This window comes from Macrotis lagotis, chromosome 1, assembly GCF_037893015.1.
Source record: "Macrotis lagotis isolate mMagLag1 chromosome 1, bilby.v1.9.chrom.fasta, whole genome shotgun sequence".
NCBI classification, from domain to species: domain Eukaryota; kingdom Metazoa; phylum Chordata; class Mammalia; order Peramelemorphia; family Peramelidae; genus Macrotis; species Macrotis lagotis.
This window is the reverse complement of record NC_133658.1, coordinates 237,105,384-237,120,036: the sequence shown is the minus strand read 5'-3', so window position 1 is coordinate 237,120,036 and position 14,653 is coordinate 237,105,384. Positions and strand designations below refer to the sequence as shown.

Below are 14,653 nucleotides of genomic sequence, written 5' to 3'. Positions count from 1 at the left end.
GGTTCAGTGAATAGGGCACCAGGTCTGGAGTCAGGAAGATTCATCTTTCCAAGATCAAATCTGACCTCAGACACTTACTATCTGTTTGATCCTGGGCAAGTCACTCAATCCTCTTTGTCTCAGTTACCTCATCTATAAAATGAGTTAGAAAAAATGGCAAACTACTACAATGTCTCTGCCAAGGAAATCCTAAATTGAGTCATGAAGAGTCGGACATGATTGAAATGACAGCACCAACAATAAAAGCTATAATTGAAAGAGCTTTTAATATGCATTCCTATCTCATCTCAGCTAAAATCTTGCTATATGACTTTGGATAGGTCTCTTAACTTCTCTGCATCTCAGTTTAATTCAAATAGGTTGGAATAGGTGATCTCTCAGGTCCCTGATAGCTTTATTATTTTGATTTGATGACTCCCCTATATTAAGTAATGACTACAACAAGTATCATTGTTATTTTTTTCCAATTTATGGAAAAGAGACCTATAAAAATGGGTTGTAGATTCCTTTAAGGCTCTAGCATAAGATACCCTTTTGATGATTATACATGTGGGATTGTATATCCAATCTAGAAAATGGCTTCAAGGGGAATTATTTGTATGTTTCATTAATGCTATATTGACATAATTATGGAATATTCCAATCTCCAAAGAATTATAATTATGGATCACCTCAGAGGGCGATAGAGAAGCACATGTTGAGAGTGAACTGGCTACCTTACATGACTAATGAGGGATTATGCAGGAGATACAGGGTAAAGGATTTTGTCAGAGAAATGTAAGACTGGAAAAAAGATAGACTGATCAATCAATCAGCCAATCTTTAAGCATTCCTTAGATATTTATTATGGGCCAGGTATTGTCTTAGGTGTTGAGGATAGAAATGCAAAAGGGAGGCAGAATCTATACTTAGAGTGATAATAACCTAAAAGGGAAAAGCAGTATGCTTTTATCAATATGATAAATGAATCAAGATAGTGAATTGGAAAGATTGGGTTTAAATGTAAATGAATATCTTCCTTTTAAGGTTTCCTCTGTGAAATGAGAGAGTTGAAGAAGATGATCTCCAAGACCCCCTTCCAACACTGAAGCTATTATTTTAAGAGCCCAAGTTCAGAAGTAAGTAAACGCAGGATATATACCAAATACATATATGTTGTGAAATTAGATCTCCTGAAGGAGGTGGAGTTGGAGCTGAATATGGGAGGTGGTTAAATTTCCAAGGAGTTTTAGTGAGGGTAAGGAAGGCAAGAATTCCAAAGATGGGGTACAGGTTATGCAGAATCATAGAGGAGAGAGAACATTGTGTATCAGGAACATGCATCTTGAGCCTGTGCACTTCCTTTGTCTGGGGTGGCTAGGTGGTACAGTGGATAGTTGGGCTTGAAATCAGGAAGATTCAACTTCAGAAGTTCAAACTGGACCTCAGACACTTACTGTGTGACCTTGAGCAAATCACTTAATCTTATTTACCTCTATTTCCTCATCAGTAAAATGAGCTGGAAAAGGAAATGGCAAATCATTCCAGTATTTCTGTCAAGATAACCCCAAATTGGGGGCAGCTAAGTGGTGCAGTGGATAGAGCACCAGCCCTGGAGTCAGGAGGAGCTGAGTTCATATCTGGTCTCAGACACTTAATAATTACCTAGCTGTGTGACCTTGGGCAAGTCTGTTAACCCCACTGCCTTGCAAAAACTAAAAAGAAAATACCCAAACAAACCCAAATGGGGTAATAAAAAGGCAGACACGAATGAAAAATGACTTGACAATAAAAACAATAATATCAAATATATAAGAAATGTTCTCAACATATCAGGTGAGAAAGAGAGTGCTATCAGGGAGATCAACTAAGAGAATTGTGACAACTGAGGCCTGGATAAGAATGATGATACTTGATAGAAGGAATAGAAAAGACTGAACTAAGTCAAGAAAAATTTCAATATGGCTGAACATGATTGCACTTGTATAACTCACTGTCATGGGGAGGGGGACGGGAAGAGAGGGGAGGTAGTAAAATATGGAACTCAAAAGTTTACAAAAATATTAATATTAGAACTATCTTTATTTGCAATTAAAAATAAAATAAAATACCATTAAAAAGAAAAAAAAAGAAAAATTGTCAATAGAAGAGATGATAGTCTATATGGTGGTTTAGATACAGAGGATAAAGTAGAAAGAAGGGTTAGTGTTGACTTTAGAGCAGAGGGCTTTTCTCTGATGTCAAGCAGTTTGATTTCTAGATGATGACTGAGTCACCAAAGGGCAAGTGCCACCAAGTAATTATAATAATAACTGAACATTTAAATGTATATATAAGAATGTATATATATTTACAGATAAGCTGAATGCTTTAAATACATCATTTTATGCTACACATGGATAGAGAATTCTACTGAGAGATATGAGATTATTAAGCATTAAAGGTGGTAGGATTCTAAACAATACCATAAAAGATTTGTTTGATGGAATTGGAGATGCTTAGCACAGTACTTTGTATACAATATATACACTCATTCATTCATTCACTTATTCATTTATCCTGTAAAAGACTTAAAAGTCAATTATATATATAGTCAATTATAAAGTATTATTTTAGAGAAGAGGATAAAAACTTCTTTATTGTTCATGGCCCTGGAGGACCAAACTTAAGAATGATGAGTAGAAATTGTGTAGAGGTGGAATTAAACTTGAAAATAATGAAAAATAATCCAATAATTAGAGTTATTCAAAAACAAAAAATAGATTTCTTCAGGGGAGTAGTAAGTAGGAAGTTCCCATTGTCCTTTGGGTGATTCTCAGTTCCAATTTTATTACTCATAGTCATGCATACAACATCAAAGAAACATTTAAAGAAAATGACAATGAATGGAAATTTCTTTGAAGACATTTTCTAAATGAGTGATACATTCAACTGGGGGTCTTCAAGTGGATGTTGGATGACAACTTCTCAGGGACACTGTAAATGGGATTCATGCTTTGTGTAGTGATTGGATTTGATTAACTCTGATGTCCCTTCTCCCTTGGTCCTTTGATGACTTTATGACACTGTTCCAAGTTGGTCATTATGAAGTATTTCCTGATGAGTCAGAAAGCTAACTCTCTCTCTCTCTCTCTCTCTCTCTCTCTCTCTCTCTCTCTCTCTCTCTCTCTCTCTCTCTCTCTCTGTTTCTGTCTATATTTCTCTCTATCTCTTTGTCTTTACTTCACACACACACACTCTCTCTTTCTGTCCCCTCTCAGTGGAGAGGAAAAATTAAAATTAACAGCACATGAGAATAGAGTGTTAAAAAAAGTAATTTGTCTTTTCTTCATGTTTTCTATTCCTTCCTGATGAGATGACAACGATGCCAGCAGATTGTAGTCTATGGATCTTAACTGGTTTTTTATTTAATAATTCACGTCCCTTTGGGTGCATGTTCTTCAATGAGTCACCAAGCTCCTTTCCACTGAATTTCACCAGTACAACTCTTTCTCTTAACACCATCTTAATTAATAGCTCATATTTCTAGAGTAATGGTTTACAGAGAATCTTTACCTATGTTATCTTCATTGGTTCTCACAACAGTTCTATGACTTAAACATAAAGATTACAACTTTACAGCTGAAAGGTCCCTTAGGGGTCATCTTGTCCAGAGGTGTCAAATATGTAGTAGAAGATGGCTCATAATGCTCTTGAGTGCAGTCTAAACCAGATTAAAATGTATTTGGATATATTTAATGAAATTAGTAAAAAATCAATAAAATATAGATAATGTTACTTTTAAAACTAATTCAATAATAAGGCTCTCAGATATCATTGGGTTCAGATTTTGTTGCTGTTATTCAGTTGTTTTTCAGTGATTTTCAACTCTTCATGACCTCATTTGAGGCTTTCTTAAAAAAAAGATATAGATGAGGAAACTGAGGCAAACAGGTTTAAATGACTTGCCCAGGGTCACACAACTAGTAAGTTTTTGAGGTGAGATTTGAACTCAGAAAGATGCATCTTTCCTGACTCTAGGTTTGGCGCACTATCCATTATGTCAATATATTTTGTTTGTATTGGTGAGTCTCATTTCTATTAGGATTTAAGACTACTAATATAGGTCACCCCCTCATATTATAGATGAGGAAACAGAGACCAAGAGGTATAAAGTGACCCATTCAAGTCATTCAGGCAATAAGTGGCAGAGTTGTTTCTAAATTCAGAATACTTTCTCTTGGACTATGCAACTTCTCATAGGGAAAAGTTTTTAATCCCCACTTACAGTTGAGGAAACAGAAGCTCAAACATAAGAAATTTGCCTAGAATCACACAGCTAGTGAATGTCTGAGTTTAGATTTGTACCTTTGTCTTTTTGATTCCCCAAATCCCAACTTCTAAAAAGGCAAATTTCTAAGTGCCAGAAAAAAGTGTTTTAGATACATCTCCCTCTTTGTAAACATTATTAATTTTAGAATTGAAGCTCTTCTTATTTGATAATGATATATGACTTCATTCTCTCTGCCATAGGATCATTGTACAGGAATTTAAAGGTGGAAGGTATTTCAAGGTTCCAGAATCCAATCTTCTACTTTTATCTAAGAGGATTTGTTCAAGGTCATACAGGGAGGATTTGAATCAGTTGGATCCATTTTTTTCTGGCTCTAAACCCAGTGCCTAGTATATATTGTTTAAAAAGCCACCTATATTCCTTCCTCTTGTCATTTCATGGTTAGAGATAGGGCTGGGAGTGGGGGCAGAAATAGGAAAGAAGTTAAGGAGTCTGGTTTTCCTATTCAGGAGTCTTGACTTTGTTCTGGGTAGGTTCACTCCAAAAGAAATCCAGGATTTCTTGGGCTAACCTGTCTAAAAATTAGAAAAGTGGACATGATGGAGGAGATTCCCCCCCACTTTTTTTTTTACTCAGGGTAATTCATACATTTTTGAGGGTCTACTTGAATCAGCAAAGGAATAAAGTAGTCAAGTTATGGGCCCAAAAGGTTTAGAACCAGAGGGGGAAAATCCAATATCTTTGTTTTACAGACCAGAAAATGAGTCTCAGAGAGAATAAATCCCTTGTCAATGGTCAAACAAGTAAATGTCGGAGCCAGGATACAAATGATCATAGATTTAGAGATGGAAGAAAACTTGAGGTCATCTACTCCAATCTCTTCATTTGATAAAATAAAAAACCAAAGACTGAGAGGTTATGTGACTTGTCTATGTTCACACAGGTAGAAAGGGGGAGGAGTCAGGCTTTGGCTTCTAATCTAACTCCATCCATGGCACCATGGTGCCATTCACTAAGCCCTGGTCTAGCCAACAAGTTCATGATACTTTCCTCCACATCCTACTGCCCCATTTAAAGTTCAATTCTTTCATGTCAAAGGGGAAAAAGAACTCAATTAATATGCTCATAATATAACCTCAGGTAATTCACTCCACTGATAGGAGACACATTTACCAAGAAATAGGGTGAGTGTAAGGGAAAGATTTTCTAGGAAAGAGTCATTGAGAAGAAATATTGACTAGGTAGCTTGAGTTATTTCTATCCATGGGACAAAGAATAATTATAGGATAGGTTAAGTCTTTTTCCACAGGTTTCTGTCATGAGTCTTATGTAAAGGGAATCCCTCCTCCATTTTGTTATCTGCCAAGGATGCTCAAATGGATTTGTGCTAATACCAAGAATTATGCCTGTTCTTGACAATATCTCCAATGACTACTATGGAGCAATGTAAGCCTTCCACAAGCAGAACTTGCTCATTTCTTTAGCCTTTCTTCCATTTTAGGGTTCACTGGCAGAGGTAGGTCTCACCTACCATTTGTGAACTAAGAAGTCCTTCCTTCCTTCCTTCCTTCCTTCCTTCCTTCCTTCCTTCCTTCCTTCCTTCCTTCCTTCCTTCCTTCCTTCCTTCCTTCCCTCCTTCCCTCCCTCCCTCCCTCCTTCCCTCCTTCCTTCCTTCCTTCCTTCCTTCCTTCCTTCCTTCCTTCCTTCCTTCCTTCCTTCCTTCCTCCCTTCCTCCCTCCCTCCATCCCTCCTTCCCTCCCTTCCTTCCTTCCTCCCTCCTTTTTTCCCATAGACCTGGAGTAAAAGCTGCCTCCCAGTCAATTCTTCCCTGTCCTGGCTTCCTACTGGCTGAGTGCTCAGAGACCCCTGGCTGCCATGTGAAGGTGCCTCACAGGATTTTGGTGATCAGAACTATGGGTGTTTACTATTCTATGTTTATGAAAAGGAAACTCAAGATGCTGGACAAGCTAGGATTAAACAGCTTGTTTATTCAAAAATTCTTCAATGATTTATTTGAAACAGTAACTCTTAGAGGCATGTCATAGGCTCTGTGTAATCCAAACCAACTAGACAATTTTTCTCCTGTATTTACAGTCATAGTCAAGGATGGCTGATATTCATAAAGATCCTGGAGCATGGTAAAGATTCTGAAGGGTCTTCTGAATCCTCAAAGGAAGATTAAATTATGTTTGGTACAGTTTTAATAATAGTAATTAATATTTACATAACATTTAAAGTGCTTTTTGTACACTAATCTTATTTGATAGTCCTGTGAAATGAGGGCTTTTTTTTAAATCCCTGTTTTATAAGTGAGAAAATAAGATTTGGTGAGATGAAGTTAATAAACTCCTCAGTTAGTAAATATCTGAGGCAAGACTGAAACCCAAATCTTCTTGACTATAAGTATAGCATGCTATCTACTGTGCCACAACATTTTAAAGTTAAATAGACTTTCCTTTATTCCAAAGTGTATGGCCATAGCTTTAGAGTTGAAAGGACCTCAAGGGCCATCTAATCCAAATCCCTATTTTATAGATGAGGAAACTGAGGCTTAAAGCATAAGTGACTTGTTTAAGCTCACAGAGGTACTGAGTAATAGTCATGATTTTGCCTCTGTATTCGTCACAGTCTCCACTTTATCATGCTGCCTCTTTGAAAAATGGTAATACTCAATTTCTCAATCTTTGTGGACAAAAGGGATTTTACTTGGTAAGTACACTCATTTTACACACAATGACATTTTTATCCATCAACAAAGTCACAAAATGTCCATTCAGGCAAAGGATTGTAAAACACATACCTTCACTGCAGTTCTTCAGAGACAGAGAATCTATCACAGAAAGACTCCCATTGGCATTCGAGATGTATTCCAGGGAGACCCTGAAAGGACTACGCAGGTGTCCAATTCTACCATGGAGCATTGTCCAGCTGATTGTATTGAAAAGCAGAAAAGAAAAAAACAAAGAATAGGAATGGTGAGAAGACAACTTAATCCATAATGAGTATTCTTCCCTCAGCAATGAATCAAAGTCAATGCTTTGAGGTCAAACCCTTTTGGAACTCAGGTAGTTTCATCTTAAAGGTGCATATAGGCTGAAAATTAGCACCTGGCCAGTGATTCTCTTTCTGCAGTTCTCTGGTCTGTTCTTATATGGCACCCTCCCTGTTCCTTACCCTGTCCTGGCCATTTAAAGGTGCCAAGAGATTTCTTGAAGTTGTTTATTCATTCAACAGACATTTAAAAGTATTATAAGTCAGGCAATAAAAGTTCATGTCTTCAAGAAACTTATATTTTACTGAATTTAAGCAACTATGACCCATGATTGATGCTGAACTAAATATATTTTTGTTGATAAGAGTAATAGTCAGTGTGATAGTAGAGAGTCAACCCCAAGTTCAGGAAGCTGTATGTTTAAGATCTGCTTCTCTCATATATATTTTTGCTGTCAGGTGATACAGTTGAACTGCTTCGAAAAATGCAGGGATTAACGAAGATGAAGTTGTATTTTCTTCCCACCCAAGTCCTTAGATCCCACTGAATTCCATCTATAATTCATCTTTGGATACTTTAGAGGTCTATGGGCTTCAGGCTTACAATCACTCAATGTATTGTATTTAAAGATGAAGTCTTTTTTATATAATTATTTTTTAAAAAATTCATCTATTTTATTTTTTTAAACATTCATCCATACGCATGCATGTTTTTAAGTTACAAAATTTTCTTCCACCTTCTTTTCCCACCCACCTCCTCTCAGTTCCAAAGAGTCAGGTTAGCACTGTACAGACATATTTTTGATAAACATGTTTATAGATTAGTCATTTTTGGTAAGAGGAATCAGGATTAATTTTTTACAGTGTTCATCAGATTCTGATATTTTTGTTTTAATTTTCTTCCTCAGAATGGGGATAACACTGTCCATAGATGGTCTAATACAGCTGTCCTAGCTCTCTTAACTGCTGAGAGGAGCTGCTTCTATTAAGGATGATCCTCTCACAATGTTGTTCTTGATGTGTACATTTCTTTATTGGTTCTGCGCCCATTGCTCAGCATCAGACTCTGTAACTCATTCCATGCTTCTCTAGAGTCCAACCATTCTTGTGGAATATTCCATTTTATTCATGTATCATTAGCAATTCCCCAACTGATGGGCATCCCCTTAATTTCCAATTCTTTGCTACTACAAAAAGAGTTGCTATGAATATTTTGGAACATGTGGGACTTTGCCCCTTTTTTATGATTTCTTCTCTATATAGGCCTAGAATTGGAATTGCTGTGGTCAAAAGGAATGAACAGTTTTATTGCTCTTTGGGCAAAGTTCCATATTGCTCTCCAGAATGGTTGGATTCGTTCACAACTGCACCAGCAATGCATCAATGTCCCAATCCCCCACTTCCAACCTCTCCAATATTGATCATTTTCCCTTTTTCTCATTTCAGCAATCTGATAGGTGTGAGGTGATACTCATAGAGATCAAATTCGTACATTCTTGAGAGACCACTATTGGTGGTCAAGGTAACTAGACCCTAAATAACTGAAGGAGGAATGTCTAGGGAAGGTTCAGTCACACTGTAGCCTATTCTCACAGGAAGAAGGGAGGGAGGAAGGAAGAATGGGGGGGCAGGTCCCCTCTCTTCTTAGATGGTTGATTTTGTGGTTTTTAATAACTTTTAAAACTTCTATTTTATTTTACTTTTTCAATTAAGAAAACTTTCTCAAATATTTTATTAGTGGCTGAAAATACAAAAAAAGAAAACCCTCAAGTTACTGTATAGTAATCATCAACATCCTGTGTATTCTTAATTTAGAGCCATCAGAAACTCCATCTTCCAACTAACTCTTTAGGATAATATTTATTTTGATACTTTTTTGAAAAGTTTTATTTATTTTGAGTTTTACAATTTTTCCCCTAATCTGGCTTCCCTCCCCCCTGACCCCCCACAGAAGGCAGTCTGTTAGTCTTTACATTGATTCCATGCTATACATTGATCTAAGTTGAATGTGATGAGAAAGAAATCATATCCTTAAGGAAAAAAAATAAAGTATAAAATATAGCAAAATTACATAATAAGATGATTTTTTTAAATAAAGGCAATAATCTTTGGTCTTTGTTCAAACTCCACAATTCTTTCTTTGGATACAGATGGTGCTTTTCATCACAGATATCCTAAAATTGGGATGATGGAATGAGCAAGTCCATTAAGGTTGATCCTCACCCCCATGTTGCTGTTAGGGTGTACATTGATTTTCTGGTTCTGCTCATCTCGCTCAGCATCAGTTCATGCAAGTCATTTCAGGCTTCCCTGAATTCCCATACACCCAGTTTCTAATACAACAATAGTGTTCCATCACATACATATACTATAGTTTGTTAAGTCATTTCCCAATTAAAGGACATTCACTTAATTTCCAATTCTTTGCCACCATAAACAAGGCTGCTCTGAATATTTTTGTACAAGTGATGTGTTTACCCTTTTTCATAATCTCTTCAGGGTACAGACACAGTAGCAGTATTGCTGGATCAAAGGGTATACACATTTTTGTTGCCCTTTGGGTGTAATTCCAAATTGCTCTCCAAAAAGGTTGGATAAGTTTACAGCTCCACCAACAATGCATTAGTGTCTCAGATTTCCCACATCCCTTCCAACATTGATCACAATGCCTCTTTCAGTTATTTAGGGTTACCTTGACTACCAAGAGTGATCATACTAGTCAGTTTGAGAGGTGGTACCTCAGAGATGCTTTAATTTGCATTTCTCTAATAAGTAATGATTTAGAGAAATTTTTCATATGACTATGGATCTCTTTGATTTCATCATCTGTAAATTGTCTTTGCATATCCTTTAACCATTTGTCAATTGGGAATGGCTTGGGTGTTTTGAAAATTTGACTCAGTTCTTTGTAAATTTCAGAAATAATTCCTTTGTCAGAAATAATAGTTGTAAAAATTATTTCCCAATTTGCTGCATTTCTTTTGATCTTGGTTACATTGGTTTTGTCTGTGCAAAAACTTTTTAATTGAATATAATCAAAATCATCTAGGTTTAATGATGTTCTCCATCTCTTCTTCATAAACTGTTAGGAGACTTGGGGCTGACTGTGTAGTTCCTTGTGAATACGATGAGACCCCGGGGGAACTGCTGAGGAATATGTGAACAGCTTTGTCCTTGTGTTCTGAAACACTGTTTTGAGACACAGGAACAGAGAAGTACAGCATGTTCTGCATGTAGGCATCTCAAGTGTGTGCTCTGGGTTCAGGAAGCAAGCTCCAGTCTTTCTCTTGGTGGTCTAACGTTGTTTCCTTTTTTCTGGCATGCAACAGGGCAGTGATGAGGGTGCACGCTGGTATCACAAGTTGCTTGCTGTCCCTGTCGCTATTTTATGTGGCCTTGCTGTTCCTGTTTGGAAACTGTTGCTATTTCACGTGGCTTTTGCTGATAGCCAAGAGTATAACTGCAGGGAGCAGGAGGGTCGAAAAGAGATTCAGAGATGTAACCCTTGAAGTTGGAACAATAAAGCTGCCTGTTTGCTTCTCCTCTGGCCTGTGATGCTCTTTGTAAGAACATGCTGTTCTTGTACTGGATGTGCACTGAAGACCTGAGATAGGTAAGACTTGGCTGCCCCTGGACAAAGATCCGGACAATAAACTGCTTCCCTTTCCATAGATCTGACAGGTAAACTACTCCTTGATCTTCTAGTTTGCTTATAAAATTGTTTTTTATGTCTAAATCCTGTATCTACTTTGATCTTATCTTGTTATAATGTGTGAGGTGTTGGTCTAATCCAAGTTTCTTCCATACTAACTTCCAATTTTCCCAACAGTTTTTATGAAGAGAGAGGTTTTATCCCAATAGCTGGGCTTTATGGGTTTATCAAACAGCAGATTACTATATCATTTCCTGCTATCTCTTTTGCACCTAGTCTTTTCCACTGATCCACCATTCTATTTCTTAGGCAATACCAGATAGTTTTGATGACTGATGCTTTATAATATAATATTAGATCTGGTAAGGGCTAAGCCAACTTCTTTTGTACCTTTTTTCATTGAATCCCTAGAAATTCTTGACTTTTTATTGTTCCATATAAATTTATTTACAATTCTTTTCTAACTCATTAAAATATTTTTTTGGAATTTTGATTGGTAGGGCACTAAACAAGTAGTTTTAATTTTGGTAGAATTGTCATTTTTATTATATTAGCTAGACCTATCCATGAACAGTTGATGTTTGCCCAGTTATTTAAATCTGATTTTATTTGTGTGAGAAGTGTTTTGTAATTGTTTTCAAAAAATTTTTGAGTCTGCCTTGGTAGGTAGACTCCCAGGGATTTTATATTGGCTGATGTTACTTTGAATGGAATTTCTCTTTCAGGCTCTTTCTGCTGTATCTTACTAGTCATATATAGAAATTTTGAGGATTGATGAGGGTTTATTTTATATCCTGTTACTTTGCTAAAGTTGCTAATTATTTCTAGTAGTTTTTTTTAGATGACTTTTGGGATTCTCTAGGTATACCATCATGTCATCTGCAAAGAGTGAGAGTTTTGTCTTTTCCTTCCCAATTCTAATTCCTTCAATTTCTTTTTCTTTTTCTTCTCTTATTGCTACATTGCTACATTCCCCCTTCCCCATTTCTACTACAATATTGAATAGTAGTGGTGATAATGGGCATCCTTGTTTCACCTCGATCTTACTGGGAATGCCTCTAGCCTATCACTGTGACATATAATGCCTGTTGATGGTTTCTGATAGATACTGCTTATTATTCTATGGAACAGTACATTTATTCCTATATTCTCTAGTTTTTTTTTTTAGCAGGAATGGGTGTTGTATTTTGTCAAAAACTTTTTCAGCATCTATTGATATAATTATATTATTTCTAATAGGTTTGTTATTGATAAAATTAATTTTATTAACAGTTTTCCAAATATTGAACCAACTCTGCATTCCTGGGATAAATCCTATTTGGTCGTAATGTGCTATTCTAGTGATAACTTGTAATCATTTTGTTAAGATTTTATTTAAGATTTTTGCATCTATATTCATCAGGGAGATAGGTCTATAATTTTCTTTCTTTATTTTAATTCTTTCTGGTTTAGATATCAACACCATATTGATATCATAGAAAGTATTAGGTAGAGTTCTGTCTTCACCTATTTTTCCAAAGAATTTATATAGAATTGGAATCAATTGCTCCTTAGATGTTTGATAGAATTCATTTATGAATCCATCTGGACCTGGAGATTTTTTCTTAGGGAGTTCAACAATGGTTTTTGAATTTCTTTTTCTGAGATAGGGTTATTTAGGTATTTAATTTCCTCTTCATTTAACCTGGGCAACTTATATTTTTGTAAATATTTATCCATTTCATTTAGAATGTCAAATTTATTGGCATAGAATTGTGCAAAATAATTCCGAATTATTACTTTAATTTCTTGCTCATTGATGGTGAGTTCACCTTTTTCATTTATGATACTAGCAATTTGGCTTTCTTCTTTCTTTTTTTTAATCAAACTGAAAAGAGGTTTATAAATTTTATTGATTTTTTTCATAAAACCAAGTCTTGGTTTTATTTATTAGTTCAATAGTTTTCTTGCTTTCAATTTTATTAGTTTTTCCTTTAATTTTTAGAATTTCTAATTTGGTATTTAATGGGAGGGTTTACTTTGTTCTTTTTCTAATTGTTTTAATTGCATATTTAGTTCATTGATTTCTTCTTTCTTTAATTTATTCATGTAAGCATTTAAAGATATAATATATCCCCTGACAGCCTCCTTGAGTTTTGGTATGTTGTTTCATAATTGTAATTATCTAGAATACAATAATTAATTCTTTCTATAATTTGTTCTTTGATCCACTCAATCTTTAAAATGAGGTTATTTATTTTCCAATTAGTTTTGGGTCTATATTTCCCTAGCCCAATATTGCATATGATTTTTATTGCATTGTGATCTGAGAAAGATGTATTCACTATTTCTGCCTTTCTGCAATTGATCATTAGGATTTTATGCCCTAGTACATGATCCATTTTTGTGTAAGTGCCATGTACTACAAAAAAGAAAGTATATTCCTTTCTATACCCATTCAGTTTCCTCCATAAATCTATCATATTTAGGTTTTCTAACAATCTATTTACCTCCTTAACTTCCTTCTTGTTTACTTTATGGTTAGATTTATCTAAATATGAGAGCAGGATGTTAAGGTCTCCGGAAGGTTCAGTTTCTCTGGATAGTGTCTATGTCTTCCTAAGTTCTTTCAACTTCTCCTCCAAGAATTTGGATGCTGTACCATTGGGTACATACATATTTAGTATTAAATTACTTTGTTGTCTATGGTACCTTTTAGAAGGATATAGTTTCCTTCCTTATGTCTTCTAAGGCTGTCTATTTTTGCAGTTGCAAATCTGAGATAAGGATTGCTACTCCTACTGTTTTCACTTCAGCTGAAGCAAAATATATTTTGCTCCAACCGTTTACCTTTACTCTATATGTATCTCTCTGCTTCAAATGGGTTTCTTGTAAGCAGCATATTGTAGGATTCTGGTTTTCATGTACTCTGCTATTCACTTATATTTTAAGGGAGAATTCAGTCCATTCATATTCAAATTTATAATTACTAACTCTTTATTGTCCTCCATTCTGTCTTCCCACTGATTGTATTTTCCCCCTTTTTTCAATTTATCCATATTCCCCAGTATTTTGTTTCTGAATACCGACACCTTCAGTGTGTTTACCCTCCTAAATCAACACCCCTCCCCTTTGTTTCCCCTTTTCATTTTCTCCTTCCTTCCCTTCCTTCTGTTAGTTCCCCCTTCCCCTTCCCCCTCCCCCTTTCCCCTTTCAGTACTTGAAAGGTAAGATAAGTTTCTTAAACTTAACTGAGTGTGTGTAAGCTGACTTTAAGCCAAGTCTGATGAGAGGAAGATTCAGGTGGTTTTCATCTCCTCCCTTCTTCCCCTCTATTGCAATAGGTCTTTTGTACCTCTTAAAGTAATGAGATTTACCCTATTCAATCTCCTCCATCCTCCTGTCTCCTTACTGCCCCCCTTTTAAAGGAGGTATTGTTTTTAAATCATTCTATCGGAGTCACAGAAACATCATAAGTGTCCACCACTTCTGGCTAAGTATATTCTCTCTAATAGAGTTACAACTCTCAAGAGTTATGGGAATCTTTCTCCCAGGTAGGGATATAGTCAGTTTCATTTTATTGGATAGCAATTTTTTTCTTTACCCATTTCATTATTTTTTTTAACCTTTTCATCTGTCTCTTGAGCCTCCTGTTTGTTGTCCAATTTTTTTTTATTTAGTTCTGGTCTTTTTTGATCAGGAAATATTGGAAGTCTCCCATTTTGTTAAATGTCCATCTTTTCTTCTGGAAAAGAAAGTTCAATTTTTCTGGATAGTGG

At 35.7% G+C, this 14,653-nt stretch overlaps 1 protein-coding gene and 1 long non-coding RNA gene across 4 annotated transcripts in view; one reads left to right on the top strand and one right to left on the bottom strand.

Annotated features, from left to right (window-relative positions):
• The window catches only part of ALK (ALK receptor tyrosine kinase), a 1,220,046-nt gene that overhangs the window by 306,252 nt on the left and 899,141 nt on the right, over window positions 1–14,653 (bottom strand). Inside the window, exon 5 of the mRNA XM_074209779.1 lies at window positions 7,053–7,180. Within this exon, the coding sequence (XP_074065880.1) occupies window positions 7,053–7,180 (128 nt within the window). The remainder of the gene's footprint in view (window positions 1–7,052; window positions 7,181–14,653) is intronic.
• LOC141515471 (uncharacterized) overlaps window positions 10,754–14,653 on the top strand; it is a 186,130-nt gene continuing 182,230 nt past the window's right edge. For 2 of the 3 annotated variants that reach the window (XR_012476335.1, XR_012476334.1), the window contains exon 1: window positions 10,754–10,856. This is a non-coding gene — a long non-coding RNA (uncharacterized LOC141515471). Of the gene's footprint in view, window positions 10,925–14,653 lie in introns of all 3 variants that reach the window. The other variant, XR_012476337.1, reaches the window with a different exon arrangement.